This window comes from Malaclemys terrapin, chromosome 9 (assembly GCF_027887155.1).
Source record: "Malaclemys terrapin pileata isolate rMalTer1 chromosome 9, rMalTer1.hap1, whole genome shotgun sequence".
Classification (NCBI taxonomy): Eukaryota; Metazoa; Chordata; order Testudines; family Emydidae; genus Malaclemys; species Malaclemys terrapin.
This window is the reverse complement of record NC_071513.1, coordinates 6517667-6544825: the sequence shown is the minus strand read 5'-3', so window position 1 is coordinate 6544825 and position 27159 is coordinate 6517667. Positions and strand designations below refer to the sequence as shown.

The 27159-nt window shown below is 44.3% G+C and overlaps 1 protein-coding gene across 1 annotated transcript; it reads right to left on the bottom strand.

Annotated features, from left to right (window-relative positions):
* Positions 1 to 999: 999 nt before the first annotated feature.
* On the bottom strand, positions 1000 to 23583 carry LOC128842676 (coagulation factor IX-like). The gene is made up of 8 exons (XM_054038783.1): positions 23501 to 23583; positions 19506 to 19669; positions 19140 to 19164; positions 17376 to 17489; positions 14258 to 14386; positions 10691 to 10896; positions 5777 to 5894; positions 1000 to 1668 (listed from the first exon to the last, which is right to left on the bottom strand). Exons 1-8 carry the CDS (start codon positions 23571 to 23573, stop codon positions 1124 to 1126), a joined length of 1374 nt encoding a protein of 457 aa, XP_053894758.1. The 5' UTR covers positions 23574 to 23583; the 3' UTR covers positions 1000 to 1123.
* Positions 23584 to 27159: the final 3576 nt, after the last annotated feature.

Here is a 27159-nt window from a genome sequence, read left to right as displayed (position 1 = left end):
GGTATTCCATCGTCAGGTTTATCTATTAATGCTTTTAGTGTTAGAATTAACCAATGATGCCCAAAGCACAATAATGTCTTAATAATGTAAGTGCCTTGAGTCAGGGGAAGATCAAAGGGATATGACACAAGACTGGACAAAGGTGTTTATGTTGCATGAATAGATTGAGTGTATTGTGCAAGAGCCTGATTTATTCGAGTGGCAAAGCTATCATTCATTTTAATAGGAACAGCAACAGACCATATAGACCTAGTCCACTGCCCCCTGGAATCACTAGAGGACTCCTACTAGTGGGCAGTAGATCAGGCAGTAAAGCCCAAATCCTCAGAGGCACCTAACTCCCATTGTTTTCAATAGGTGTTAGGTGCCTAAATACCTCTGAGAACCTGGGCCTTAGTGAATTAAAATGTTTTTAGGGTTAAAATCCCATTGAATACAAAGTCCAGATTACTTGCTTTCCCATTGGAATGACATCTATTCTCAAATACTTACAATCCTCCTTGTTCTATCTTTTATGGGTATGAGCTTTAAAAATATCAGGCCAGTTCTTCCCATGGTATAAATAAATGTGCATGGGTCCATTGAAGTTAATGGAGTGACATCAGTCTACACCAGCAGAGGATCTGGTCACTAATTTTAATTAACTCTGAATAATACAATGAATGTTAAGTTATGGAGATAGAGGCTATACAATTATCTTTTCATAACCTTGAATCAAGTCTCAGCAGAAATCAGTATCACAAATCCTGTAACTACTTTCACATGAGTTTAATAGGTCTGTGCTTTCAGGTTATTTTACATCATGAGAACCAGTGTTACACGTTAATAAATCTCCTCTGCTACAAACACGCGACACTCAGTGACTTCGAAGGCAGTGGCATGCTCATGAATTTGGCCATTTAAAATGAATGCATTTTTTTCCTTTTTAACCACACGTACTCTCAACTTCCTGTGTAAATATTTATCTTCAAAGAGAAAAATTGATTCTATGAAAATTGATTCTATGAAAATTGTTTATTAAAATGCAACATTTTAAGACAAATTACGTTTTTTTTACACTTGCCAACATCTCCTAATCAGGCAATCCACAGAAAAGCAATAGAAAGGTTTAGCTCTATGTTGATTAACCTCTTGTTCTATCTTTTATCCATCTGACATACTCTGATACTCTGGTGTAGATACCATATTTGCCGTCCTTTGCACACTCTTCCCCCCAGCTGGTTATTCCAGTTAGAAACCAGGTACCTTCTATTTCTGTGGTATGAGGGCCCCCGCTGTCCCCTTCACAGGTATCTTTAGCCTCTGAATGGTAACCAGCACAGAACATATTCTGTAAGATAGAAAACGTGCTGCTTCTCATGCATGTTGCACGGTCAACGAATGGGACTTTCAGAACCTGTAGGACTGTGGCCACCCTTCCCCGGAACAGCTGGCTCCCCCAGCCACTCACGGTGCCAGTTCCATGTTTGAGGAGGCTGTTGGTGAATTCCTTGCTGGCGATGCAAATGGGGGTGACGTAGCTGTTGAACTCCAGCGGGGTCCCAAGCTTTAGCAGTGCTATGTCATTATGGTACTTGTTTTGGCTGGCATTATAGGTGGGATGAGGAAAGATGTTCACCACTTGGCGATATTGCTCGGTACCGTCATTGACTTCCGTGTTGTGTTCCCCTGGTGAAATAAACGTGGTGCTTTTTACAATTACAAGCAACCTGTGGGTGACTAAATACACTATCAGGGTTAGTAACTACACATACAACTGATATTTTTACTGTCACTGAGGCTCAGCTGGGAGCCAAAATGTCATAAGTTCAAATCCCACCCTGGGAATTGGCTCAGACCCAGTGGTGATAGTGCACCGCACTATGAGACGATACTAGTTGTGCCATCTGTCAGATGAGACAAGGTTCACTGTGCCTGTTACTGTATAATCTATTTGTTGCTATGTGTTTGTGTCACTGCAGTCTATTAACAGATCTGACTAAGGCCCTGTTCCTGCAAAGGGAGAGGTTGGCAAAAACTTGCCAACTGCAGAACTGAGGCCAAAGTGTGCGATGATCTCCTCATCTAGGGTCTGATCCTGCCCCCTTTTGAAAGTGACTTCACTGGAAGCAGGGTCAGATCCCCTAGTGTCTGCCCTACAAGGAGTAGGAAACCAAATACCAGTGAAAGCTCGTAAGTAGTTTCCTTATGCTATGTGAGAGAGTCCCGTGCTGCAGGAGCAGGTTATGAGTTATGTCCCTTATGGTGCAAATGTAACCCATTGATGAGTGTGTGCTATAGGCTCCCTTCTGTGCCGATCCCGGGAGGCGATGAATTGGTACAGTCCCCAAATCCAGAGCCTTGGCTCTTTTCTTCAAGCTGCAGCAGCTCATACTTTTAGCTCTAGAGGTGCCTGATGCAATGACCACCCTCTTGAGGTGACAGACCAGGGACTGCAATGAGCTGCTATGGTCTGAGATAACGCTCTATAGCTGAGGGCTCTAACAACTCATATCCTTTGTGGATCAGCACAGAGGGGAACCTGCGACACACACGCACCAGTGGGTTACACATACATCAAGTTTAGCTGCCCATGTTGAATGATGTATCAGACCAGAGATGGTGGCCGCCCAGCTAAAGATCCAATAGTACCGTGTTAAACACACACAAAAAAAACCCCAAACCAGTTGGGGCTAACCCTGGCCTCGTAGCCAAAATGTTCTGTTGGGAAATAGGGGGTGGTGATCCAAGTTTTGTAGCGGTTGGGATAACAGAAGTTGGGTGATTCTTTGCAGAGTTGTAAGCGGGAGCGTTGTCCTTGGATTTTACAGTCTCCCGAACCAAGAATATATTTATTAGCAAACAATACTCCAGACCCACAGCAGCCATTCTGTATCTCTGCCAGAAGGACCGCACCCCCCATAGAGGTAGATGCAGGGAGTTGTTGCCAGCAACTGGACTATTAGGCCCTACAAAGGCAGTAGATACAAAGTCTCTGTTCCAAAGCCCGTCTTTCCCAGCTCCTGCAGATCCCCCTCCCACAGCTGCCTACACATTCCTCTGCTGAGGATAAAAATCAACTGCAGGCGCTTTGCTGGTTAGGGCTATTGCAGCTGATTTTTTGGCAGGCTTATCCCGTCCTTAAAATATTTTTCTAGACAAAAAAGGGGGAATTTGTCAAGACTTCAGGTGTTTTGAGTCTGCACAGCGTGAAGATTGAGCAGAGAAGTCCTTTCCTTCCCAAAGGAAAGTCTACCTGCCCAGGCAGCTTGCTAACTAGCTCTGCAAGGAAACCAGAAGCAAAATCACTCCCCCCCCCCCCTCCTACTGTGACCAACATCCTAAATCTGCAGGTAACTCGGGTGGGATGGAGGGGAATCCTGAGACCTGATCAATAGCTTGTCACAAGCAACCCACTTCTCTTTTTTGTGGCCCAAAGTGGGTCGGGAACGTTTAGCCTCTGCCTCAACCTTCCTCCGAGCTTTGCTGCAGTCTCTAGAATCTGAGCTGTTCTGTCTGTTGTATTCGCAGTGCTTCTGCTTTTAACTGTTTATTGGCTTCCTGCTGAGCGTGCCACGAGAGAGCCTGAAGTCAGACCATCAGTTAGCTCTCTGTGTTCTTGTTAATGGTATTGTCTGACTGGCAGCTTTGCTCACTACCCTGTTTCTGAGCCACCCTCATTGGGTGTGGGTGTGGGTTGTTTTCAGTGCATTAGGATATGAGATATAAATGAGGGAGTAGGGATTTCTTTTCAGATGACATTACTAAGCTGTAAAAATAAGACACATATGGGGGAGACTTTGAGGGTTTTTTTTTCCTATTGTTTTTTCTTATTGATATTGCTGCATAATTGTTGCGGGACAGCCTGAACATATACCCTATGTGGGGGGTAATTTTAACGCCTTTCTTTTTGTTTGCTAAATATTTCAAGGGGGGCGCTATTGTGCTATATTTAAAGCTAGGTGTTTGGCATGGATGGAGGGGAAAGTGCAAGATGCTTGATGTGAAAACATCAAGTCACTGTGAAAACCTGCAATCCCAGATTTTTTTCCCTTTTTACTTGGTTCCTGTCAAAAAAATCCACTCCAAACCGATTTCCAAGCAAAAAATGGGCCCTTCTAACATGAAACTGTTTCCGCTGTATGAAGAGCGGAAGTTGTGTATTCGCAGCTGAACAGATACGCTCTATCACCCTTGTGAACTTTCAGGGAGGCAAAACTGGCTGAAAGTAAATGGTAGAAAATGTGGCACTCAGCCTTCTGCAGACCCTATCCTGTGCAGGTGCAACCTGTACTGCATGGAGCTCTGCTGAAATCAGTCCCGGGGGCTTTTTGTCTTAAGCCTTTTTGACAATCCCACTCTTAATGTCTGAGTTGGTCCAAATTAAGTGACAATTATAAATATACCCAGATCACCTAACTTTTAGTCTGGTGTGTTGCACGTTTCAATTGAATCAGTTGTTATGGGCGGCTGCTACTAACTAGATTTGTGTCCCATGTGCTCAGCAGTTATAATATGAAATAGACACTTCATAAACAACTTGAGGAAACAGACTTGTGAGCCATCACCTTTTGACCCTTGCCAAATCCCTGCCTTAGTTATGAGGCCCTGCGTTGAATTCTCTTCAGGTTTCCCATGGGCAATCAATGAAAGCCGAGTAGCTGGCCGGGACGGGGAGAGCGGGTTGAGGGGGGAAATAGCTTTGGTAAAGATGCAATGAAGTCATTTTGTGGATGTGTCAGTTTTGGCCTGTCTACACCTCACAGTTCCTCACATACAAGTTCAGTTCTCTACTTCAGTCCATAATTTCTACTTTCTGCAGAATTTCAGTCTTTACAGGATCCATTTCTGCTTCTGATGCAGGATCATTGATCCCTCAATTAACTTTCAGATCTGTGTGACGTTTGGCCAATGAACAGTTAGTTTTATGAAAGTTTAAGGCCCGACAACCATGGAAGCAGAAATGCAGTTTTTAGCTGCCGGCAAGACACTAGTTGGTCAATGCATTTGGAGCTGTGCGGCACACTGCCACCGATAGGCCTGTTTTAGTCCAATCCGCTTTATAGCCACAAACGCGGATATCCGCGGAGCATTTGTGTGGATGGGACGTGCATACAGATTTTGTATCCACGCAGGGCTCTCTTTGTCAGGTATTTCATGTTCTGTGTCAGCTAAGGCTTCTGAGGGGAGACTTGTCATATTCTGAGTGGTGGTTTTCTGGACTTTTGTTTCACTAAAGTGAGACCCAAAAACTTCTCCCTTTTAGGCCCTGGTTGTTGGGAGCCATGATCCTGGAGACAACACTAAAGCCACCTGAGCTTACTCTTCTAATTTACTATGGGCCTGATTTTCAGTTGGCATAAACTGCTATAGCTCGATTGAAGTCCGTTGACTTTGATGGAGCTAAGCCAATTTATACTAGCTAAGGACCTGGCCCTACATCTTTGTTTGCTATAGTCAGTGGACACCTTAAAGCCTGTTACATTACAACTCTAGCTGTACCATGGCACAGTTGTCTGGCCTGGAGAGAGGCATCTATGTTCTAATACAGTTTGTACGTACAGCTGGAGTGGGATATTGTGGCTATGAGACTGTAACACAACTCTTGTTCCCTACCTGCCAAAAACCATGTTGTCCCATCAACCTAACAAACAAACCCTGCTGGAATATGGATGCCAGTCACAGGTCTAGGGGAAGCTTTGCCATGATAAACATGTTCATAAACTGGATAGCGCCCATTTTATTTAGCATGCCTAACTGAATATCCACGAATGCATTCAGACTTCCTTTTGCTTACCTGCCACGACCGTAATCTGTGCTCCAGGCTCAATGCAGTGCGCTGCTGTTACGATCCATTTTTCATTGACAATAGACCCTCCGCAGAATCCTACTCCATTTCTATTCTGCAAATGAACCTACGGAGAGAGAAATCCAAGCCTTGTGTCCCACACAAACCAGTAATGAAGAGAAATCAAACATCATAGGTCTATTAAGGGAGCGGACAAAGGGTGAGGAACAGCCACTGCTAAATGGTACATGCAAAATTGACACCGTGAAAGCAACCACCCACTTTCCCTCATGCTCAAAGACAATTTCTGAGGAGTTCCTGAGCATCCTTCCTCCCCTCTTGAGGTATTCCTGTCCCGTCCTGCTGGTTTGACCACATTTCACAGGACAACCTTACCAATGGCTAAATACCATCTTCCATCCCTCCTCTGGCTAGGTCATGACAAGGGGAAACCAATCTAACACAACGTGAAGTTCAACTCCCCTCACAGTCATTCCAGACAGACTCCTGAACAGGTTATATTGGACACCAGTGAGAATAGTGGCAATGGACCAGCTCCTCTGCTAGCCTAAGGCAGCTAGGTGCTGCGCCAGTGGTAGCCAGGGGACACAGGCCTACATGTTTTACATTCCAAAACTTCATTTCAAATTAAATATGCAAACTTATTAGGCACAATTAATTTAGAAGAGGGATTTCCCAACCATGTTATTCCTTAAATACCACACGATCGCTACTAGAGACCAGCTTCCTTCTGTAAGTGTACCTGCTGCCTCTTAGCCCCGAGAAGCAGAATGTTAAGCAGGAGAGATCAATACTTATGACTAAGAGAAAGAAGCCTGCATACTACAAGAGGTTTGCACCAAACAGGATCTGCTCTACAATTAAAGTTCAATACTTTGTATCTCTCAGGTCTCTGTTAATAAAGCACAGGATCTATTTGTACAGATGAAAGATAAATGTCCCTGTTAATTCCAACCATGTTTTAGTTTGGCAAGAGATATCTCTAAGTAAGTTAATTGTAGACTTGAAGGTACCTGGCCACTGGAGGGCAGCTATAGATTGAAAATTACAACACTAAACCAGCTACTTAAATATCAGGCTGCAAAAGTAGGAACATAATTTTAAAAAAGTATTTGCTACTGATTTGAGATGTGACCCAAACTAATCTCCAGATCCAACTGTTCCCAAGATCTGAGACAGTTTAGATGAAGGTCTGAATTCTGTGTCTTGGGCCCATGTCCATTAGCAATGTCTTAGATTTCAAGTGACGTTAGAGGCCTTCTTAACATTAATCAGGCTGTTTGTGCCAGTCCATCACGGAAGTTACAGCACCCTAAATTCTTGCCCAGAGCTGGTGTAGTGGTGCATGTTGTTAGTCGTTCGGGGCTACCTTTTCCCTGTGTCCTTGTCTGCCTCAAGTAGACCAGCACAGGTGTGGGGTTTTCTGCCTGAAGTTATCCATTGCAGCCACTAGAGAGGTTCCTCCTTCAGCTGCCAGGAGCGCCGCCTTTCTTGTGCTCTCCTGTTATCTTCCTGCACGGAGTGATTCACTCACTCTTCAGAAACCATCCCTCAACAAGAACTCCGCACAGAAACGTGTGAGGGTGTTGGAGAGAAGAGAATACTGACCAGAGAAAGCTTGGAGTGGTGGTGGTGGGGGGCGGGGTAGAAGGAAGAGGTGGAGGAGAGAGACAAAGGGGGAGAAAAATAGGTGGATCCAGAAGGCAACTCCACACTTGAGAGGGTGGGGAAGAATGCCCCAAGGAGTAAATGGAATGGGGACACAGAAGGGGGTGATAGCTTTTAAAGAACCCAAATGGAGCACCGGACCACTCAGAAACACATTGCAGGAGGTAGCAGACCTTCTGACCATTGCCAACTCTTCCAGGGTAGCAGGTCTACTAGCTACTTCCCCATGTGATGGTGATAAAAACTGGGAACAGGGAGGCACTCATGTTTCGGGTGACAGGAGAGTCACATGGCTTGGTAAAGGCCTTTCTAGAGTTGGATAAGCATCAGAATTTGAAGGGTTTTTCCAGTCCCGTGTGGTTTCCCCCTTACTCTTTTTAATGGTGTATCCTACCGTGGTGTCTCCTGTGTATGATTTTATGTCACTGACATGAATCATTGTGTAGTGGTGTATCATCACCGTGCAACATATGGAGCTGGAGAATGTAGGGCTTTGAGCATCTCTGGGCTGGTAGTCAGAGCAAGACTGCAAGCTTGGTCATTCCTGGAGACGATGGGTCTGTTTTTTTTCCCTTGATTGCACCTAAATGGCCCTGACATCTGTCAATTTTGGATTCCAATGAAGAAGCTAGTGTCAGCTTGTTTGTGACCATCTTTGCTCACATAAACACAATTGTTTTGCTGTCATCCTTAAGAGGTGAGGCAAATGGTCACTTCTGCCTGCTGCTAACCTTCTAACTTAAACCCCTTCACGTCTCGGGTTCTTCAGCAAAGCTGTCTCTGCCTCTAACCGAGCTCTCGTTTTCGCTACCTGGCTTCCTAGAAACGCCTTCTTAAGAATGTCATTGTTCCTCTGTTTCAGACAGGGTTAAAATACCTCCACTTGATCTGCCTGAGTGAAGATTTTATATCCCGTTTTGTGCAGCATCTAGTCATTGGTCTTGCAATCTCCATTACCGGCTGTGCTGGGGCTCAAGATATCAAAAGATTGTACCTCATACTGATTTTATTATTTCACTGTTTAGCTCTCTCAGCCATCGCTGGATGCATCAGCCTCATCCAAGCCAGGATAACTGTGGAAGTCTTTGAAAAAGGTTCCATTTAGTAACAGTTTCTTCTGCACCTCTCTTCTGTTGCTCCTTGTTTTTACAACTGTTTACACAGCAGTTGGTGGGTGGAGTTTTATTTGCATTTCCCTGGTCCAGACGTCACAATATTTCTGTTTTATTACATCCCTGTTGGTTTGGATGAGATGGTTGTGATGTCACTGTGATGTTGCAGTCTGTATGATTTTATGAAAGTATGCTGATGAGTGTGAATATAATGTAACTAAAATATGCTTCATGCAAAAGGTCTCTTGTAAGGTATCATTACAAAGCTGATAATCTACTGAGTATGGTTATCCTATTTGTATAAATGTATCACTCTTGTATCTGAAACTAGAACTATGAAATATAACTCTGAGGGCCTATTGTAATTATGCAAAGTGTGGGCCATTAATGGTGGTTTCGAATCTTGATGGCTCCCATCAATCAGGACAATTGACTGTGGATGGCTCTGTTGGCAGGCAGGCCTTCCTGTGAGTCAGGCTGGGAGGAATGAAGGCTTGGGGTCTTACAGTGACATGTGATCATGTCACCTGAACTGGAATCCATCTTTAACCTGGTGTTTTTCCATTGAGAAGGAGGGTGGGGAACCCAGAGGGACAAAGGATTCCCACCTTATGCAAAAGATATATAAGTGGTGGAACAGAACAAATTGGGTGGCCATCATGAGAAATCCCCTAGCTACCACCTGAGCTGGAACAAGGGCTGTACCAGGGGAAAAGATTGTGCCCAAACTAGGAAGGTGTCCAGTCTGTGAAAAAAACTTATTGCAACATCTCTGAGCTTGAGATTTTATCTGTATTCAGTTTTATTACTGTACTAGGCTTAGACTTGCGTATTTTATTTTGCTTGGTAATTCACTTTGTTCTGTCTGTTACTACTTGGAACCACTTACATCCTACTTTCTGTATTTAATAAAATCACTTTTTACTTATTAATTAACCCAGAGTATGTATTAATACCTGGGGGGGGGGGGGCAAACAGCTGTGCATATCTCTCTCTCAGTGTTATAGAGGGCGAACAATTTATGAGTTTACCCTGTATAAGCTTTATACAGGGTAAAACGGATTTATTTTTGGTTTGGACCCCACTGGGAGTTGCACATCTGAGTGTTAAAGACAGGAACATTTCTTAAGTGGCTTTCAGTTAAGTCTGCAGCTTTGGTGCATGTGGTTCAGACCCTGGGTCTGGGTTGGAGCAGACGGGTGTGTCTGGCTCAACAAGACAAGGTGCTGGAGTCCCAAGCTGGCAGGGAAAGCAGGGGCAGACGTAGTCTTGGCACATCAGTTGGCAGCTCCCAGGGGGTTTCTGTTATCCAACCCGTCACAGTCACAATATCTGTTTGTGACTTCTGGTGAGGAATAAGCAGATGGAGTAGATGAGACTCCTTCAAATATATATAGGACCAGTTTATCTGTTGATGTAAATTATCATAGCTTCATTGAAGCCAGTGGAAGTGCACTGACTTACACCTGCTGAGGATCTGGCCCAATCTGTGTTCTCATACAGGTGTTCCGTGGTAAGAGAGGGTGAGTAAAGAACATATTTAGATGATACCATATGTGTGCATGGCACTCGCCAGGCAAAATGAAGTCAGTGGGTTTCTGCCTGGGTGCAGGGGTCTGCCCATGTGGCTCAAACTGCAGGATCAGAACCTTAAATTGTAAATTCTGATTCATTCAGTGACAATATCATGAAAAGCGGCCCACAGTTTAGTCTGAAGTATTAAAACGTGGCTCTGTCTCTTCTTCATTGTGAAGTTGTGCCCCAAAATGTCAACATGTCCCCATAAGTTTTGCTTGATTGGAGAAGTCTTCCCCTTTGGCTGCTTGTAGTGAAGTGCTTGGCGCGCTCATGTATTATTCTACCAGCAGCCAAAACTGGTTGGATTGTCCCATTTGGACAAAGATGCAGTCACTCTGTCTCCTAGCAAGTTCCCAGTGTGGCCCTGAACTGGGCAAAGTATGTTGCTACAGCATAGATAATGTACATGGGCCAAAAGGCTCTGAGATTTGAAGTGTGTGACACTGGCTTCAAAGAGCATATAGAAGAAATTCTGCTGTGTACAAAATGACATGAGAGCAATCAAGTTTAGCAGAATAATAAACAGGAATAAAAAATCCAGTACCTGCCAAGGAACTTCACCTTTCCCGCTTTCCACTCCACCAACGACTCGTGTAACTTGTTTAATGATGGGTGTGATTTGTGTGGTATTGTCTGTTGCTTCGTCGTGATCATCGGTAGAATTGTAGTACCACTTGTCAAAGGTGTTCATGGCTCGGGAGTTCTTGCTTTTGGCTTCAGGAGTGGTAATCCTCCCACATGGAAACGGCACTGTGAGAAGAATGCAGCTTCATAAGGTAGCACTTCAGCTGGCCATGCATCATATTAAGTGTTATTACAAATGAAGTGGCAAAACTGGAGATGAATGTTTCATGCATCTCATTGGCAGGATGATGAAGGAGCTCGAGGGGAGTGGGCTAATTTAAGTGGTTCATGTTTGTTTGAATTAATTTATGGTGATGTAAGTCGCTCTCATAGTCAAATTAACACAACAATAAACTCCATCCGAAGGTCAGAAATAGGAGCTCCTTGGTAGTGCAAGCACAAAGCTTTACCAGGTTTTAGAAATCAATTTTGAGGACTTTAAAACGAAAAAAAAAAAAAAAAAACCCCTGTGTGTATGTACACATGGGGATGTGATTAACTCAGGCCTTTACTCAGCATGGTACTGGCATATGCCTAACTTTAAGCATCAGAATAGTTCCATTGACCCAAGGGGTCTACTTGCATGGTTAAAGTTAGCATGTGCTGAAGAATCTGGCTGAATTGGGGCCTCACATGGCATAACTCTGTTGTAAAGTCTGTGTCATCAAACTAACAGTTTAATTAAAATTAAATTTATTACAATTATTAAAATAAAAATTGGCCATGGTTCCCGGCCAATGGGAGCTGCAGAGCTGGGGCTTGGGGCATGGGGCAGTGTGCAGAGCCCCTTGGTTACCCCTACATGTAGGAGCCAGAGGGGGGACATGCCGCTGCTTCCAGGAGCCGAGTGGAGCCATGGCAGACAGGGAGCCTGCCTTAGCCCTGCTGTGCTGCCGACCGGAGTTTTAACGGCATGGTCAGCGGTGCTGACCGGAGCCACCAGGGCCCCTTTTCAATCGGGCGTTCCGGTCGAAAACCAGACACCTGACAACCCTGCCTGCTATGAAGCTTTCCAATGAGCCCTGCCTCACAGTCAGAGACTGTGGACCACGCTGTGAATGGGAAGCCTACAAGCATTTCACTTATGCTGTCGACCCATGGTGGTGGCCACATGCAACCAGGCTTCCTGGAGATCACCACTCTGCATCCTCTGTGTCTAGCTGGTTCTGCCTGCTCCCGCTTCCAACCCTGTTGTTCCTGTAGCAATGGCAGCTTATACTCTTTACCTGGATTACTAGCTAACTGCCAGGAGTCCTGACTCCCACCAATTGTTGCTGCCAAAGAGATGGTGGGGGATCTCGAATAGGAGGGGCAATGCCCAGGGGACAGTCTCTCTCTGGAGATGGTCTCCACATTTTGAATAAGTTTGAGAGCCTTAGTAGACGAGGGGAAGGGAAATTAATTGTGCCCTATAGTGCCAGATCCCTTCAAACCAGCTGATGTTGGACTCTTGCTTGACATCTGGTTCTACTCAGTAAAGTAGTAATGCAAATACGACATTTCTTACCCAACAGATCTGCTCCTTGTTTGTATCAGTCAAACCTGGTTACTTTCGTGACAAAAGGAATTGCTTACTATTTCTTGCTCCTGTTTGCTCTTCACTGTTCCTGTCTTCCACTCTACCAAACAACCCATATAATTCCCAGTTACAGGTTCTAGTCCATCTTTTGCATCGGAGTCAGAATTCTTTTAGCAAAGTTCCTATCAGTTATACCTGTGCAAATCAGCTTGAAAACAATAGGGCCACAGAGAAACGGCTGATTTTGTTCGGCAAAGCCTCTATCACTGATAGCGATGCACAAGAAGGAAGCTTATTTTCTTCTGCGGTGTTCAGCTTGCTTACCAAAATGACGGCTGTACATGTGCCTGAGATATTCATGGTAGGCAGGTTGCAATAAATCAAACACTTAAAAAGGTATTGAGGAGTTTGGGAAAGCCTACTGGGTGGTTTGGAAGATCAGAATTAGAAACCAAGAAAATCAACTCTCCTGTTGCACACATAGAGAGAGAGATTTCTCCCACTGCGCTTGCTTATTATAACTGACATTTCTATAGCAACTAACTACAGTGCAGTATAAATACAGCATGTGTCTGAGCTAGAAGAGCATGGAAATTATACATGCATATGTAAATATTTTACAACCGATGAAGGTGAGAAGACTATTAAAAAGCTGTTGATAGATTAGTAAACGCATTTTAGAGTTTTGAAAAACAAGTTGGAATTTCTAAGCACTTTCAATGCAGATAGTTAACTGTTATTTTCAATGGCCACATCTCACTTACTTTATATGAGGTCATATCTTTTACTACACCAAGTTCTGTTGGTGAAAGAGACAAGCTTTCGAGCCACATAGAGCTCTTCTTCAGGTCTGTGTAGCTGGAAAGCTTGTCTCTTTCACCAACACAACTTGATCCAATAAAAGATATGACCTCACCCAGCTTGTCTCTCTAATATCCTGTGCCCAACATGACTACGACCCCATTGCAAACGGAGTTAACTGTTCTTTTCAATGGCCACTTACTTCTCTCTTATTTTATATGCACAGCCTAGTAATATGGTCAAATCTGGGAGACGTAACAAGATAAAGTTGTTTCATGATGTTTTTCAAAGTAAAGCTTCTTTCTAAAGTTGCAACCGTGAAAATCCATGTATTTCCTTTTAACCTCCTTAATAGTAGATTTAGGTTGCATATTTTAGCATCAACTGCATGTCTTTTTCTGACTGTCAAGTGGTGGAATAGAAATAGTACCCAAAAGCAGCACGAGCTTGGCATGTCTCCAGTGAAGACTTCTCAAAGAACTTGTAGGATAATTCCCCATGATGTTCAAAGATGGGATCTAGCCCTGTTCTGTACCATCTATGGGATGTAGCCCATTCTGACTGGATGTAGACTTTCTCCATCCTATCTACTGTAATCAAAAAGCCCATCGCATCCCAAATATGAAGAACGTGGGATCAACAATGTCATAGCTCTTGCTTGCAAGAACTCATACGACATGCATACCTGTCGGCATGAGAGCAGCTGGACACATGGCTTCTCCCTCTAGAAAGTTAGGGGTCTCGGCAGAGAATGTTGTAAGGGGGTCATACTGGCGCATTGACAGAGGAAAAGTAGACATAATCTATAGATGGCCACCTGAAACAAGCAGTGATCCTAGTGCCTACTCTTAAGCATCCCATTCCTGCTCTGTAGAGTGATGGCCTTAGTGTGGCTCTATTTTTCCTATGTCTTGTTTGGGGAAGGGGTTTATGCCACCAACTGCGCATGTGGCCCTTACCTGCCACAAAATGTCCACGACTATTGCTAACCTGCTCTACTACACATTTCACAACATGCTTTATGAAACAACCAGGCTGAGAGCTCCAAAGCCACCAAAGGGATCTAGAGGCACTTGTCCCATTCATTTCAATGCCATTGTGTGCCTAAATACTCCCGGAAGCTTTTGAAATCTCAGCCCAAATCTTTAAATCATTTTAGAACTTGACCTGCAGGGTCACAGGATTTTCCATCTCCATTCAGTTTATAGCCAACTGCACAGGAGCAAGCAACTTTGCGGGGTGGGTCATTGGTGCAAAAATGCTTGCATCCTCCATTCTTAGTAGCACAGGTTGAATCTGAAAGAAATTAAACCAAACCCATTAGACACTTTAAAAGTGCAATAAATGCAAAGCTGAAAATGACATAGATTAAGGAGCATGTCGCTGAACTGTTTACTTAGGACCTAGTCTGGGAGTAATGGGTGTTTAACCCTTCTCAAGATCAGGCCTTTAGACTCCAGCATATAAACAACCCAAACTGTTGCATGGCAGAAGCAAATTTGCATCTTCATTTCTTCCAATGAAAGCACTGATCAGGATACGCTACAGTCAGAAATTTTGCCTGGTGTGTGTTAAGGGAACCGGAGTTAAGAAACCCATTTAATCTGAAAGCATGGCTAAATCCCTTTGTCTGCCTTGAAAATCTCAACCAGCGTATCTAATCCATGCACTTCTCCAAGGAATACATGTACAGCTTATGTGAGACCAAGAGGTTAAAGCAGGGGCAATTATTTTTTGTCAAGGTCCAAATTTCTTCGGCAAGGTATAGTCAAGGTCCAGATCCCAGAGAAAATAATACAAATAATAATAATAAGTAAATAAAAAGATTTTTGGGTCAGTTCAATTGCATCTGGCAGTCCGGATTTGGCCAGCGGTCCACCTATTGACTACCCCGGGTTAAAGCCAGTCTCCCCAAAACGGCAAATGTCTGAGCTAGAACTGGATGAAACTGGTGGGAAAATGTATTGTGGAAAGTCAGGGGAAGTGGTAGCATCTGTGGGTCCCCTCATTTCTCTCTCTGCTGGAGAGTGTTTTGGCTGGTAGACTCCGGTCTCATTGCTGATCCACTGAACCTGAGGCCTGCCCTGCACCGCCTAGCCTCCTGGCAAGCTATCAAGGAGACTGGTTTCCGAGACCTGCTTTGCAGTATGGAGAGGGAGCAGAGTCCGCTAGGGCAGCCTCCTTGTGGGCTACAACAGCACCAGTTCTGACACGAATGACGTCAGAGAGATTGAGGCCCCTCAGAGTTTCGGAACTCTCTGGGACTTGGCAGATCCACTTGGAAGGGTTTGTACAAATATTTGTACAATATCCCGTGGATTCCCCACCACGCTCCTCCTCCCCGTCTGTCTTCAGTTTGGATTCAGGTGACCAGATGCCAGGTTGAAGGGTGCAATGTAAACCTTGGGATAGACCTCTGATTTCAGATTGGTGTGAACCCAGAAACTCTAAGCAAAAGTCAGTTTAAACTGCCAGGTTTTGCATCATAAATGAAGAAAAACCACAGATTTTCCATGACACAAACCATAAATCCTCCCTGATCGAGCCCAGCTTTTGATGAAACTGAGCTTGGAGCCTATAATGTGTAATGCTGCTGCCTCTGGGCGGGTCCTTGGCAGTGGAGCTTGTTGCACGTGTCTCTACTGTCTAAGCAAAAAGACTCAGCCCCCAGCTTCAGCCATTGACACCACACTAGGGGTGTCAGTGTTACAGATGGTGGCCTGGATAGGAAATTGAACTGGGACGCCTCTGGAGCTCGGGATACACTTCCCCAGCCAGGGGGAGTATGTAGGAGATGACAACTTGATGCCAAGTTCTGTTTCCCCTCTAGTGGAGGCTTGGCCAAGTGGAGATGGATGAGCCTGCTACAGAGGTAGCTAAGGGAGTTGAGTCTTTTGGCTCAGGCAGTAGAGGCTCATGCATTAAGATCCAGAGGTCCCAAGTTCGATCCCCATTGCTGACGACCAACCCAGGGGCATTCACGTTACACTCACATTTTGTCGTGAACATTTTTGATGCACGTTCCCCTTTGCTTATCTCTGTCTTTCGGGAATCTCATCTTCCCGGTGTCGAAAGTGACTAGTCAATAGACTTGCTCGTAATTCTCAGTGAGTTCTCAAATAACTTCATAGTAGATTAACTTCCCTCCCACTCCTCAAGGACACATCCATTTCTGTTGTCATGCTTACGTGATCGTTTACTATTTTTATGAAGTCACTTCATTTCTATTGCTATTTTAGTCCCAGTCTGCCATCCACAAGAAGATTGTGGTGGCTTGAGACCATTTTATATTTGCTGCAAATTTAAAACACTCTTCCAGACCCACACCTCTTCCCTGCCAGAGTAAAAACACAAGTAGAGGGGGAATTTCTTCTCAGTGCTCGTTCGTTACACTCGCTATACTGGATCAGAGGATGGGCAGGAACAATGAGACAAAGAGATTCTCGCTCCTAAAACCATTAGTGATTCTATTTTCATAATCTCCTGAGCCCTTCAGGAGAGTATTGGCATTTTGTTTGTCTTTGGACTCACAGGGTGTGTGTGTAGTTGATCATTGCTCATTGTCAAACAGGGCCCCCTGTGTGGTGTGCATGAAACTGTTGGGCAATACTCAACCCCCCAGCACCGTAGCTCGGATCCTGCTCCCACTGAGTCAATGGGAAAACTCCAGTTTGATTTCTGTGGATTTTGGATCAGGCCCCATTCCTCTCTATCTCCCCAGGAAGTAGAATGGAACCAGGGGGTGAAATCCTGGCCTCGTTAAAGTCAATGAAAATATCTTGTATTCTCTTCATTAGGCTCAGGATTTCACCCATGGAGTTAAATAGCCCTGACTATTATAATCATTACAGGAAGGGCTTGTAATAGGGAGAGAAAGGAGGTTCCTGATTAAATATTTCCATTGGCAGATATGACATTACTGAGCAGGCTGTGAATCTGATTCTCATTTATAATATGTGATGGCTGCCACCTTGGCTAACACTAGGGTTTGAACCAGGGAACACCATAGTGAGAAGTAGAAGTTGCTTTAGCATGATCTAAATAACCAATCCTTACTAGCGGGGTGGGGAGGGTAGTATCTCCTCTGTGGATTGGGTCCCGAAGGAGACACCTGTAACACACTTACCAAGGGGTTACACCTGAGTGTTGCATGGTCACTTACAGCAGTGCAAAGTGGTTATAAAACCACCCAATGAGAATGGAAATTATTCCCATCCACTTTGCCCAGGTCTAAGGGACTACGTATGGTGCAGGGCAGCAGAGAATCTGCCCTCTTGGTACATACTTAGCTCACAATTCCTTCCTTCATACCCTGCCGGGCACCAACACATGTAGGAACCGATGTCATCTGCACAACGGGCTCCATTTTTACACGGATTTGGATTGCACTGGTCTCCATCTTGGAAATGAAAACAAGATCAGCTAATTAGCAGACAAGGGTATTCATCACTTTTGCGACTCAACAGTGAGTGTTCCCCCACCCTACCAGGCTCAGGATAAAGAATGTTAAGCTAAGCTTGGACCTGAAAACTTCTTTTTAAGGGAAAAGTTAGATTCTGGAAAATCGTTGCATAACAAATTGACAGAGCAGGAATCCTGTTGGTGACCTCTGCAGCTGCATTATGCACAAAGGCCTGATTATGGCATCAAACCTGACCTAACTACAGTCTTTGGTGTGTTAATTCCCCTGACTTCAGTTGTGCTCTGCTCAATTCTCACTAGTGTGAGATCAGAGACTGCTCCTATGTCTCATCTGGCTTAGAAAGCTGGAGCTAGGAGGTGGAGTTCCTTGAGAACACGCAGAGCCAGCTGGCTCCAAATTAGTTTTTTTTTTAAGTTCTCATCCTTCCTTGAAGAAGTCTGTGGTGTGGCCACCTAGTTTTGAGCCTTTACTGTAAGACCCTGAACTTTAGGCTCAAGCTTTTCTCCTTTTCTGTAAGGGCTAGAAACAGACTTCTTAAAAGAAATGAAAGCCGAGATTCTCATGTATTCCTGTGAATCCAGCTCTAAGGAAAACACCAATTATCAGAAAATTTGCAATAAAACCCGGGGACTTGGCAATTGGATTAGTGATGCTGAATCTTAAGGAAATAAACTCTTAAAAGACAGAGCAAAGCCGAAGCCGAAGGAGAAATGAAGAGTGCCCTGATGCATTCATGTTACACCAGCAAATTCAGCTGTTAATGCTTCTTCCTCCTCTCTCTCCTTCCCCCTCGTTCCAATGCAAACGGGGCAAAATATAACAAAGTACAGAATGTCCAGCTTGCAGGCCATTTTTATTGTATAGTTTGGACTGACTCATGTGAGTTATTTAAGGGTGGAGATATTCTGTGTGCTCAGCCAATCTACGAAGCTGAAACATCCTTAGTTTCATATGTTTAGTGTTCATTGAATATCTTTTTTGGGGGCGGGGGGTAGTTGAGGTTAGGGATCAAGGAGTAAAGAGACAGACAAGAGATGCAAAACAAGTGTTTGTGGGCATTGGTTTGAATTCCAAACAGCTATCAGCTTTGGCCACATTTATAGCTCTCTTTAATACACTGTTTCCAAGAAAATGTGATGTGCTCACACATATGTTTACAGAGAGGCCATTCATAGGAAGAGCCATATTTGCATGTGAACAGGGTGTTTGCTACTGGCCAATTGTCTCAAACCTTAACGTTTCATTTTTCCATAGGAGCTGAAACATTCTACATGGTTTACGCGACCAATCACACATCACAAACTGCAAGTGGTCGAGGTGAACTCATACAGTGAAACTTGTTCACACAAGCTGTTTGAACAAATGCAAATAATGAATAGACTCGTAAAAACCAACACTGTGAATTATCTGCAAACAGAACAGGGGAAAGAACTAAATTGGGGGATATATTATTCATCATGCATAAATTTGACCAGCACTAGTGTAGAATCTATTCCATTAAATGGGAAATATTCTTTCAATGAATACCTGTACCTCCCGTTACTTATAGGCATGTACTGAAAGGTGAATACAGGATGACCTTATGGTTTTTATGTATGTGAAATGTGGAGGAAGCAAATCTCTTACCAATATAACCTTTCCAAAACTCCATCTACAAAACAAACAAACAAACAATAAAATGAATAATTTCTCTTGATATTTAATTTGAAAATTAAATTACAGAACTAGCAAGAAGTAAAGCCCCCAAAACTTTAGGTAAAGGATCCAAATAGAAAGGTTTTAGGGTTAAAATCCCTTTCATGAAGTGGGTCAGCACAGGCATAAGTGCTTATGCGAGACTCGCATGAACATAGGTGCTCTGCTGGTCCATTGCATGGGCTGAATTGCACCCTTTGGGAAAAGAGGCTTTTTCCATGATTGTCTCCCTCCGATCTCTCCCCCAGGACGTTCATAATGGTGGGGCCGGGGTCATTCTGCCATAATAACACTCACTGTTTTTTCCCTGTTTTCAAAGACTTCTAGCGCTTCTTCAAAACTGCATTTTTCTTCCTTACATTCTCTCTCGAGATTCCCTGGAACAAACTCTTCCAGTCGATTTGAATTATATCTCTTCAGCCTGCGCAAAATTGAGCTTGCTTGTTCATTTTTGATAAAAACTGTAATAAAAAAACCCCATAGACCATAGTTACAGGATGGTACAGTCCCCTCAACGTTTTAACTGTCACGTTTAAGTGCTGTGTTCTCAAACACCAGGCTTTCCGTTTCTGGGTTTTCATATGGCCATATTGCACACGCATAGTAAAATTCTAATATAGTGTATTCCCTTTCCTGTATACGGAAGGTACCTGTATAATATAACTTGTCCAGCTGGAATGGTATGACTATATCAGTAAAAAACCGACACCCATAACCAAAATATTTAGGCTGGTACAAAACCTGTGTGTAGACCAAGCCTGAAAATGCTTGTTGAGGTGAATTTCATCCCAGTGCAGAGAGGCTAAAGGCTTAAGTGAGAGGTAGGTACCGCACAAGAGGCCCTCTGCAGTGGGGTGAATTTTGTCCTAGAAGAAAATCAAAAGGAGAGGGTTACTATTTGTTTTCACTTTTAAAACATTGTTTACATTTTTTCCAGAACTAACACCTCTTAAAGTTATTGCTCTACTTACTCTTTGCTGAACCAGATCCCAATAACTCATCCTGTAGGGCTACCACAAGGCAGATAAATTCCCCATTGAAGACTTTATTAATAGCCGCCTTGTCTGGGCACTATTTTATCATGGTTTCAGTGTTCTTGACTAATTTCTCCAGTGTTCTAGGCACCAGTTGGTGCTTTGTTTCACCTCACACCACAAGCACTGTCTTGAGTGTGAGCAGATCTGCTTATTAAAACAGAGAAAATTCTTGGTCATCTACTTGGTCAGCCAAATTTTCAAGGCCCTGTCTTATGACTAACAGGCTTACAGTGAAAGACATCAAAGCTCTCATGGTCACTAGATGGCGCTGTCAGTTCTGCTTGGGGTTAAAGTTGGACATTAAATTAGTGAAACCATATTATGTAGCTTCTTGTTCATATAAGGTTTATACTGTAACGGATTTCCCAGAGAATGGGAGTAAATTTCATTGGCCACTTGAGACTTGGTGAGAGAGAGAGAAGAAACTGATCATGATGACTAGAAAGGGAACTTGTGAGGACTGGTAACAGCCAGACAGAGTCTCTATTTGCTTTTAGAAGGCTAGTTTCTGCTCTCACTTAGTGCCTAATTAAACACCCCTTGAAGTCATCCAAGAAACGCCCCCTGACTTCAATAAAGCCCTTATTCCAGATTTATACTTTGACTCCATTTGAGTTCATTGGAATTACCATCCTCACTTACCCCCTGTAATGGAAGGCAGGAATTGGCCCTTCTGCTGGAGCTCTATCTGCAAGTGATTATTCTGACTGCCAACTGTTTTTATAACCGTTTAAACGACTGCAAAACAAGTCTACAGTTCTGTCTTCCTTGTGCTGACACGTGCTTTCAATTAGCTATGAGAATTAAAATCTTGATCTTAACAGAACTACCTTGCCCTGTGTCTGAATGGAGTAAACAATTCTATTCTCCCGGAAAGCAGGTCTGGTAGAGAGTTGTGACTATTAATACAAATTGTCCAATGGCAATAGCTTGGTCGTGTTTAGGGGCGGTATCCAAAATTGATTTCCCTCCTCTTCCTTGAAGTTTTGACCATTGACCAGTTCACACTTAAAATGCAAAGGCGAGCACTGTCGACAGATCGCCCGGAGCAGCATCAGTATGAGTAAAGACGGTTCTATCTGCCACTGTACCCTTTGCAAACAATCCGCCCCTTTTGGGGGTGACTGTGCTTCTGGGGCCTGCCATTTTGCATTTGAACTGTGCAAAGGGTCCAGTCCAGTGCACTCCAAGACATGGTCAGCTCCGTGGGCTCAGAGTCATGCTGCTTTTTTCCACAATTAGTCTCCAGACTAATTACCCAAAAACTAGAACATCAGTTGCAACATTTTCACCTTGTATCTCTTCCTGGACACTTCTAGCCTATAGGAATACAGCAGGCACCTGTTCCAATTAACCTATGTGCACCAGATACCGATGGTAACTCGTCAGCTGCCTCATTAAAATATAGTGCAAAGCATCCCTCTAACTCCAGCAACTGCCATTCTGCCATTCCAGCTAATGCAGTCATGTCCTGATGCTGCAGAATGCTTTAAAAACAAAACAACACAACACCCTGGACAAAAGGCGACAGGCTCACTTGGAGAATGGGCATTTTATTCCATCCCCAGGGAAACCTCTGGCTGGAGGCAACTGCCACTAGTTAAGCAGGTGAATCTGAGAATCAATGGAGAGACTAAAACAACGAGGAGTCCTTGTGGCACCTTAGAGACTAACAAATTTATTTGGGCATAAGCTTTCGTGGGCTACAACCCACTTCATCAGATGCATGGAGTGGAAAATACAGGAGCAGCTATAAATACATGAAAGGATGGGAGTTGCCGTATCAAGTGAGAAGTCAGTCTAATGAAACAATTCAATTAATACCAGGGGAGGAAAAATAACTTTTGAAGTGGTAATGAGAGTGGCCCATTACAGACAGTTGAAAAGAAGGTGTGAGTAACAGTAGGGGGAAATTAGTATTGGGGAAATTCGGTTTAGGTTTTGTAATGACCCAACCACTCCCGGTCTTTATTCAGGCCTAATCTGATGGTGTCCAGTTTGCAAATTAATTCCAATTCTGCTGTTTCACGTTGGAGTCTGTTTTTGAAGATTTTTTTGTTGAAGAATTGCCACTTTTAGATCTGTTATTGAGTGACCAGAGAGATTGAAGTGTTCTCCTACTGGTTTTCGAATGTTATGGTGCCTGATGTCCGATTTGTGTCCATTTATTCTTTTGCGTAGAGACTGTCCAGTTTGGCCAATGTACATGGCAGAGGGGCATGACTGTTTAAATACACTTTCTCTGTGCCTGGGTCTATGAGGTTTCCAGTATCCAGGTCTAGCACAGAATTCTGTAGTAGGCACGTCTCACGGGGCATGGGAAGAATATTTTGCAATGGTTTGCTTTCAAGGAGTATCGCAATACTGTGCTTTAGGCTCTCAGCTCTAATCAGTGAGTAAACACACTGGAAAGAATATTTTATCTTCCCAGCTAGGACAGGCTGTCTGGTTTGAAGTGAAATAACAATATAGTGCTCTGCACCAATATATAGTCCCTTCCACCACCCCCACAACACAGCACAAACATGGATACAACCTCAGAACCCCACCAGTGGGGTGGGGGGGTGTTAACCTCCCTATGTAGGACTGGGTCCTGCTTCCATTGAGGTAAATGGTAAAAATGCCTTTGATTTCCTTAATGCAGGATCATGCCCCTGGACATGAGGAAAGATAGGCAACAAATGGTGTGATAGTTGGTGCATCAGCCTCACTTCTATTAGAAATGTCTGCTCTTTGGCCAAACTGTTCTCTTGCATGCTCATAATCTTAGTATAAAATATTGCATTTGAATTTAGCCCAAATTTGGCATTTAAACAATCATCACAGTAGAAAATCCAAGGACCCTGTCATGTATTTATTGGTCTACTGGACAGTTTGTTCTGGGATTCAAATACACCATAAAAGGCGCAGACGCTCATTTGTAAATATTGTTTCCTCCGATTGTTTTATTTGTATTAAAATGGCTGAATCTAGAGCAATTCCTTGACATTAATAGTCATAAAATAAGTAGCAGAAAAGTCCCATTCTTTAAATAAAAAGCAGTACAGCAATTAATTTTATCACCATAAAACCCCTATTTTTTTATTCTCAAGAGAAAACATACTTTTAAATGGAGAACCGATAAAATTCAGCAGTCTTACTCTGTGAATTTTGTTGCTGGTAAATGATGTATTCCTTATCAGAGGACAGAAATGTTATCCGATCTATGAGAGCAACTAAAAAGCAGAGGACTTGCTAGGTTTAAAATGAACCAACCTGTACATTCGGCACTGAGAAGAGATCCAAGAAGACCAGTGATGATCATGAGAGAGATTTTTGCCATTTTCATGTACCACGCAATCCTTTTGTTAATGAATTGTGCAAGTATAGAGAAGCTGGATCGATAGTTCCAAAGTACAGGCCCTTGTTTGTTTACTTTGGGTAAAGCTGAGCTCTCCCAGCTGAAGATTTTGAAGCCTGCTGCCCAAGGTAGCTCAAGATGTACATCTCTTCCCCCCCCCACCCCGAAATGTTGACCTTTAATGGTAGACCTGGGTGAAAAGCAGAACTGCGCTGAAACTTGGATGCTGTGTCTGAAATGAGGAGAGGGTTGGGGTTATTTTTTAAATCTTCTCCTCAGTGAGAAGTTGATGCACAAACTGTGGCAAAGGCCTGAGACTCAGGCCTACGATCCCTCTTCTAAATCACTCCCACTGATCCATGAATGTTATGGAAAGTCCCCAGAAGGGCACTGGTAGCTCCAAGAAACCTTCTATAGATGTTACAAACAGTCAAAGCAAAATGCCCAGTGTGATAACCACTTTCAGTCACTGCTGAAAATAAACATTTTTGGTGAACTTTGTTAATTTGGGGCGGAGTGGGGGAACTAGGGGACTGTTTAAGATGAACACAATGTGTGAATTCATGGTAAAGGTCTGAAAGACATTTGGTTTTCAGATTAGACTAAAAGGATTCTTTTAAAACAGATGAATGCAGTTGGAATCACTGAAAACGTGAAGGGGGATCATCGAAAATTTGAGATCTGGTACAGCGGACGAGAAGAGGTGTACGTTGTTCAGGTGTGTGATTTTTAAAATGCCATGTTTGATTTTTATATCCTCATAGTGCTGTTTAAAATGGTGGACATTCAGCTGAGAATTGCCTGTCTCTTTGTGAACTGGGAACTCTGGCTGGCAAATATGTGTGGGCCGTTTCTGTTCAGGTCCCTCGCTGCTCTATTAGACTTATAATGATCCAGTAGAGTAATAGAATAGGTCAGAGCCGCCCCGAGGGGGGGGGGGCAAGTGGGGCAATTTGCCCCGGGCCACGCAGGGGCCCCCACGAGTATGTCGGAGGCTCCCCCCCACCTCTGTCTTCCCCCATCCCCCTGGCACCTCACCTGGTAAAGGGGCGGGGTGGCGAGCTGCGGCCGAGTGGCGGGAGCTCAGGCCCCTGGAAACACCAGGCCGCTGCAGCGCTGGATGCAGTGCGCTGAGGCTCCGGGAGAGGGGGCAAGTGGCATGATAAGGGGCTGGGCACCCCCCCCAACCCCATCCCCCACAGCCCTGACCCCCAGCTCCGAGCCCAGCCCCTCTGAGCCAGACACCCCCCCCGACCCCTTCTCTCCCCCCAGCCCCTCTGAGCCGGGCACTCCCGACCCCATCCCCCCACAGCCCTGACCCCCAACTCCGAGCCCAGCCCCTCTGAGCCAGGCACCCCTGTCCCCATCCCCCGCAGCCCTGACCCCCAGCTCCAAGCACAGCCCCTCTGAGCCGGGCACCCCCCAACCCAGAGCCCAGCTCCCCACCCAGCCCTGGGCAACAGCAGCAGCACCTCCAGGCAGCGACAGCCCATTGGCACCAACCATCACCATCACCCAGCGACAGCCCATTATGTAATTGCAAATGTATACATACCATTATAGCATTTAATGTTTTAAAATAATGTATTTTGTGTATTTTCAAATTATTACAAATTAATTTTTGAATGTAGTTCACTAGTTATTTTTTACATTTCCAAATATGTTACTATAGTATTGCAACTTTTTTTTTATGGAAGGGGCCCCCGAAATTGCTTTGCCCCAGGCCTCCTGAATCCTCTGGGCGGCCCTGTCTGGGACTGCCAGAGCTCAATACCTTTCGAAATCAGGCCAACAATTTTTAAGTTATGTTATCAAATATGAATCTTTGAAATAATACAATACCATTTTCTACAACCTAGACTATTCATAATATTTGCGTCATTCATTATTATGGTGGGCCAGTATATTTTGTTGATTAGGGGCCAGATTTTCAAAGGTATTTAGGCACCTAAAGAGGCAGACGGTAGGATTTTCACAAGCACCCAAGAGGTTAGGTACCTCACTCCCATTGAAATCAGAATTAGGCTCCAAACCTGTGTAGGAATGTCTGAAAAATCCCAGTAAGTCCCTATCTGCATCTCTAGGTATCTAAATCCCTTGAACAATCTGGCTCTTAGGGTCTATGCAAAGCCCAGTGAAGTCAAAGGGATGCTTTCCACTGATTTCCCTGGGATTCCTTCCATTGACTTCAAGGGGCTTTGTAGTAGGCTCTTCCATTTCTCTTCCCTATGTTGTATGCAGTGTTGTTGTGTGTCAGTCCCAGGATATCAGAGACACAAGGTGGGGGAGGTAGTATCTTGGAGGGAAGATCACTTGTCAGGATTATCTGGGTATATCTCCCATAATTAATTCCCTGCCATTGCAGGCACCCTGGTCAAGGTTTCACCTTGGTGTCTCCTATTCTCTGCTTGCCGCATACTAATTTAGTCTTCTGAGGGGCTGTAATACTTTCGTCTAGTTTCCATTGTTGGGTTTTGTGTGCAGGTGCTAGATGGTATTGATGGCCTGTGATATACAGAAGGTCAGACTAGACACTCTGATGGTTCCTTCTGGCCTTTAACTTGGTGACTGTGATCACTTCCAGAGCCAGAATATACCATAGGTTTCCTCGTTGAGTATCAAACCTTACAACTTTCTGGAGGACTTGAAACCCGCCTGGAAAACAAAATGGCACTTTGTTTGGATCTCACATTAGAGAATTTGTATGCACAAATTGAACAAGGAAGCAAATAACTTTGAGAACAAATGTCCTATTTACCAACGTATGCATAGTCTTCCCATGTGGCTAGCAGGAGTTTGCCATGCCTTTTTTAGTAGAAACCAGAAAACAAATATAATATAAAGAAGAAAAACAAAGTTCTAGCTGTCAAAATCCAGTTTGACTGGGGCCCTAAATATTCTGCAGTAGCTAGGGTTGGAAAAAGGCAGGTGCTCAGTTTAACACTGCATTTTTTACTTCGGCAGGGCGGTCATGTAGGTGAATAATACAGTACACCAATTTCTCGCTAAAATTGTAGATTACGATGATTCCCTTCTCCAACCCCAAACAATCAAGGAAATGGGTTTAATACTCTGGTTTCTTGTAGGTATCTGTGTCCGTGTAAGGGCGCGGGACTCACCCCTGCGGCGCCTCCTGTTGGTCATCTCGGGAATTAGCTCTCCAGCCATTGGAGCGCCTTCTGCAGGCTGTTGTCCCGCTACTGCTTGGCCCATGTCCCTCCCGGACCCAGTGCCCTGTTGTCTGCGGTGCTGCCCCCTGGCAGTAACCCCTCACTGCTCTGGGTCTCCCCCTCCCAGGGGAACCTCCACCCACTATCCCCACTTCACCTCAGTCTTGGCTACTGCCCTGGGGCAGCCTGCAGTATCAGCCTACTCATCACTGGCAAGGTTGGGTTTGGACATGCTGCCTTTGCCTACCCCTGCACTGCCCTCTGCAACCCCCAGTACCCATTGGCCTTCTGCTAGGCCGCAGGCTGGAGCCTCCCCAGCTCCTCTGCCTTTCCCCAGCCCTGCTCCACTCAGGTACTCTGCTCAGGTCCCTGCAGCCAGGTCCCTCCCTCTACAGCTAGAGAGA

What these genes read in the sequence shown, in the direction of transcription:
- LOC128842676 (XM_054038783.1), bottom strand. Translation starts at nt 23,573, where the DNA reads ATGAAAATGGCAAAAATCTCTCTCATGATCATCACTGGTCTTCTTGGA. An exon ending in TTGAAAACAGGGAAAAAACA is followed by an intron (nt 19,165 to 19,505) that starts GTGAGTGTTATT and finishes TTTGTTTTGTAG; the next exon opens with ATGGAGTTTTGGAAAGGTTA. An exon ending in AGGAAGGAATTGTGAGCTAA is followed by an intron (nt 14,387 to 17,375) that starts GTATGTACCAAG and finishes AATTTCTTTCAG; the next exon opens with ATTCAACCTGTGCTACTAAG.